The 3,568-nt window shown below is 42.2% G+C and overlaps 1 protein-coding gene across 1 annotated transcript; it reads left to right on the top strand.

Annotated features, from left to right (window-relative positions):
- Positions 1 to 1,077: 1,077 nt before the first annotated feature.
- On the top strand, positions 1,078 to 1,845 carry LOC143846344 (uncharacterized). The gene has a single exon (XM_077354775.1). It carries the CDS (start codon positions 1,210 to 1,212, stop codon positions 1,741 to 1,743), a length of 534 nt encoding a protein of 177 aa, XP_077210890.1. The 5' UTR covers positions 1,078 to 1,209; the 3' UTR covers positions 1,744 to 1,845.
- The last annotated feature ends 1,723 nt before the right edge of the window (positions 1,846 to 3,568 follow it).

Below are 3,568 nucleotides of genomic sequence, written 5' to 3'. Positions count from 1 at the left end.
AAAGCAAGAATATTTTAGTCATTTAACTTACGTGTCCTTCAATACCCGTTGCTCTTTTTCTGCAGAAAACAACGGGTGTCAGCGAACGAGTCCCTGGAAAATCCGACAAACCAAAGTACGGCACGCTCTCTTATTTCTATTTCTCTTTTTTCCCCCCCAAAACAAAGTAATTGAAGGAGAGAGGTCTGTGTCATTGTGGGGCCAGAGTGGGGCCCATATTTAAATCATTTCAGCTTCCAGTCACATCGTAACATCTCATCTCTGTCCTCCGAAAGACCAAGAGGTGAGAAGAATCCTACGTGGCTTCTGGAGAGACGTGGGACCCTCATCTTTAACCTCCTTTGATACGGTTGGATAGTTGACGTTTGCGTTCCCGATAACGGCATCGTAGCCGTTGAAAGCGCGAAATGACGGACTGAGTCGGATGATCGGGAGGAGGCGTGGGAATCGAGGTAGATAAAGAGAGGATGAGGTGGCGTGTTGTACTCGTTCGGGCAGTAGTTTCGTGTCGGTTGGCTTTTTCGATTGTCTTGGCTTAGACGACCCCACTCGTTTGTTTGGCCGACTCAATTGCTCTTTCCTTTCATTAAAAAAATATCACATTACGAAATTACCAAAACGCCCTTTCATTTGATGGAATACTTGATAGATAGCGTTTTTCTTTACTCTTTAGTCATTGATATACTCACAGGGTGTTCCTCGTGATCAAAAGGGGCGGATATATTATTTCCTTAATTCTACCAATCCAAGCAAGGCCTTCATTTCTGATTGTTCAAACAGCTTAGATCCCTGTTTACTTTTGTAGCGAGGGTTATTTTAGTAAATCTATTCGGCCGACGTTACCTAAGTCCCAGAAAAAGGCGAACCGTCGGCCCACCCAAGTTACCCAACCCAACGCAATCCGAGCCGAGCCGAGCGGAATTGAGAAATAATACGGTGGGCCTCGGAATCGAAACCTAGAATTCAAAGGAGTTAATAATAGTGGAGGAGAAAAAAGCAAGACGTCCGTGATGGCCAAAGCATCCGATAGACGCGCCCTCGTGTACGCCTATTAAAATCCCCCCTCTCCCCTATAAAAACCCCTTCCTATCCCCCACTTCTCACATACACCCGTTCTTTTTTCCATCACAGTGTATATCACACAGTACAACAAACACCCTTCCTTCTTTCTTTTCAATTTTCTTCTCCCTCCCTTACAAGTTACAACTCATGGAAGACAATAGCGTATCCAGCAACGGTAACAACAAGCGAGTTCGAGACGACTCGGACGAGTCGCCCGAGTCGAAACGCCTCCGGGCGAACTTGTTAGATTTTCTCGACGACTCTGACGCTCCCGGTGACCGGAATCCGGCCCTCGCCTCCGTTATAAGGAGCTTCGAAGAAGAAATACATTCATTGGTTGATAACGACACTCTCCCCGCTCCCCTTCCCTCTTTAGAGTTCGAATCCTTCGAGTCTTCCCTTCCGGATCTGGGTTACCTTCTAGAAGCTTCTGACGACGACCTAGGCCTCCCACCGACAATATCCGGTTCTGACGAAAACGACAAGGAAGGCGACTCAGATATCTTCCACGTGTCGCCCAATCTGATAGGATTCGATCAGATGTTTTGGGGGTTTGAAGATGAGATACCGAGTTACGATGCTCTGGAGTTTGGAATCCCTGAAGATGGGAATGGTAACGAAGATACGTTTGTCCTTTTCGAAGGGCTGTTCGGACCGTCCGAATCTCTACCGGCAATTTAGCTGAACCGGGCGTTGCCGGTTTTCCGGTGGTTGTTGTAGGGTTTCTGTTTATATGAGCTGTAAATTTCTAGAGAAAAAAAATGAAAAAGATTGGTTGAATCAGATTGTCATCTTCCCGCTTCAAAAGCTCGTTACGTATTTATTTTTAAGATTCTCGAAAACTCTCGAAATATCGCCGCAAGTTGGTAAAAAAAATAAATTTATTTTTCATTTTTTTAATTAATAAAGCCTAAGGAACTTGCAAGTCTGCAACGGGCAGGGACGGGGCGATGGCAAATGACTAAAATACCCTTTTAGTTCCTTGTAATTAGCATTTAAGAGTTGGTTAAATAATAGAAGACAATATCAGTAAACTTGGTTTATAAGCCTTGGAAATATCCGAGGGCAGGAATCCGTCAATATCTGCTTGGTTGTTTGTTATTTTCACGTTTGATAAATCGGGTTGTATAAATTAGTTTCTTAAAAGGGGCGAGTAAATGACAGGATTGCCCTTCGAAACCAACGTTGATTGTGACCCTGATATTTTTCAATGGGAGGAGGGAGGAGGGAGGAGGGAGGAGAGCCATGCAATGTGCCGAGCCACGTGGTTTGGGCGCTTCCTTTTTATTACTTCGGCTTAAAGAAAATGTGTGCCGGGTTACATAGTTTGTATCCTTTTTATTTGGTGGTGCTCATAAAGATGGGTCTAATTTTTCAATTGGGACACGAAGGCCCACTGAAAGCGGTTTACTATATCATTTCTATCACCATAGATGGAAAATAATTTATAGTAAGGGATTTTTTAGCCACCATCATTTCATGGATGAGCTGTTGCCTGTGAGAGCTGCCACCTCCGATAAATTAAATGAATAAGCCAATATCTTAGGCTGTGTGACTGCTCTTACATGCAACAGCCCATCTGGGAAATGACTTTTGCAATGGTCGCTAGCAAATCCCATTAAGTTACCTTAAAAATTACATAACGATGAAGAAAATATTAACACGCCATAAGTATATAATATAAATAATATCTTATTGCTCAGATTATGAATCATTAATTTATATTATTTATTTTTATATTTAATACAAAAGTTCAGTGATATATAAAATATAAGAGAGTATCATCTTAGGAAATGTTATTCAATACAATATTTGGCGCAAATACATACTTTTACACAGGGGAGGACATGGGTCGGGTCGGTTCGATTCGGTTCTGCCCCAAACCCAGAAACGAACCGATCCTTGTCGGTTCCCAAATTTGGGAACCGGAACCGAACCATGGTTCCACGGAACCGAACCGAACCGGAACCAAACAATATCGGTTCGGTTCGGGTCGGTTCTGGGTTTACCCATTTTTTTCCTTTTTTTTGTTTTGTTTAGTGACTACAATTTCAATGGAATCTCCCAAAACATAGTAGCACACATAGATAAGCTAGTCTTAATTCTTCTACAAACAGTAATAATAATTATTTTTCGCAAAGGTTAGGACCTAAGCAGTAAGCATTATCACAATCTGACAATAGGCATTGGAGTAGATCTAAGCAGTACACAATCTGGCAATTGGCATTGGAATAGAAATGAGGTGTGAATAACACAGATGAAAACAGTTCCTGGAAACTACATAAATAAGAACAAGTTCGGTTCGGTTCCGAACCTTGCAAACTACATAAATAAGAAAAGGTTCCTTGCAAACTTAATAAGTAAGAACAGGTTCGGCGCCTTCACATTTGCTTTTTTTCATTTTAGTATTTATAATTTAATATACATGTGAACCGGTTCGGTTCGGTTCTCGGTTCCAAGACTCCAAACCCAGAACCGAACCGGCTAATGTCGGTTCCCAAAATTT

Source organism: Tasmannia lanceolata, unplaced genomic scaffold, assembly GCF_043159265.1.
Source record: "Tasmannia lanceolata isolate RefF3 unplaced genomic scaffold, GAP_Taslan_0.1 ptg000015l, whole genome shotgun sequence".
Classification (NCBI taxonomy): Eukaryota; Viridiplantae; Streptophyta; class Magnoliopsida; order Canellales; family Winteraceae; genus Tasmannia; species Tasmannia lanceolata.
Note: the sequence above shows the minus strand (reverse complement) of the source record. Positions and strands in the feature narration are given on the sequence as shown.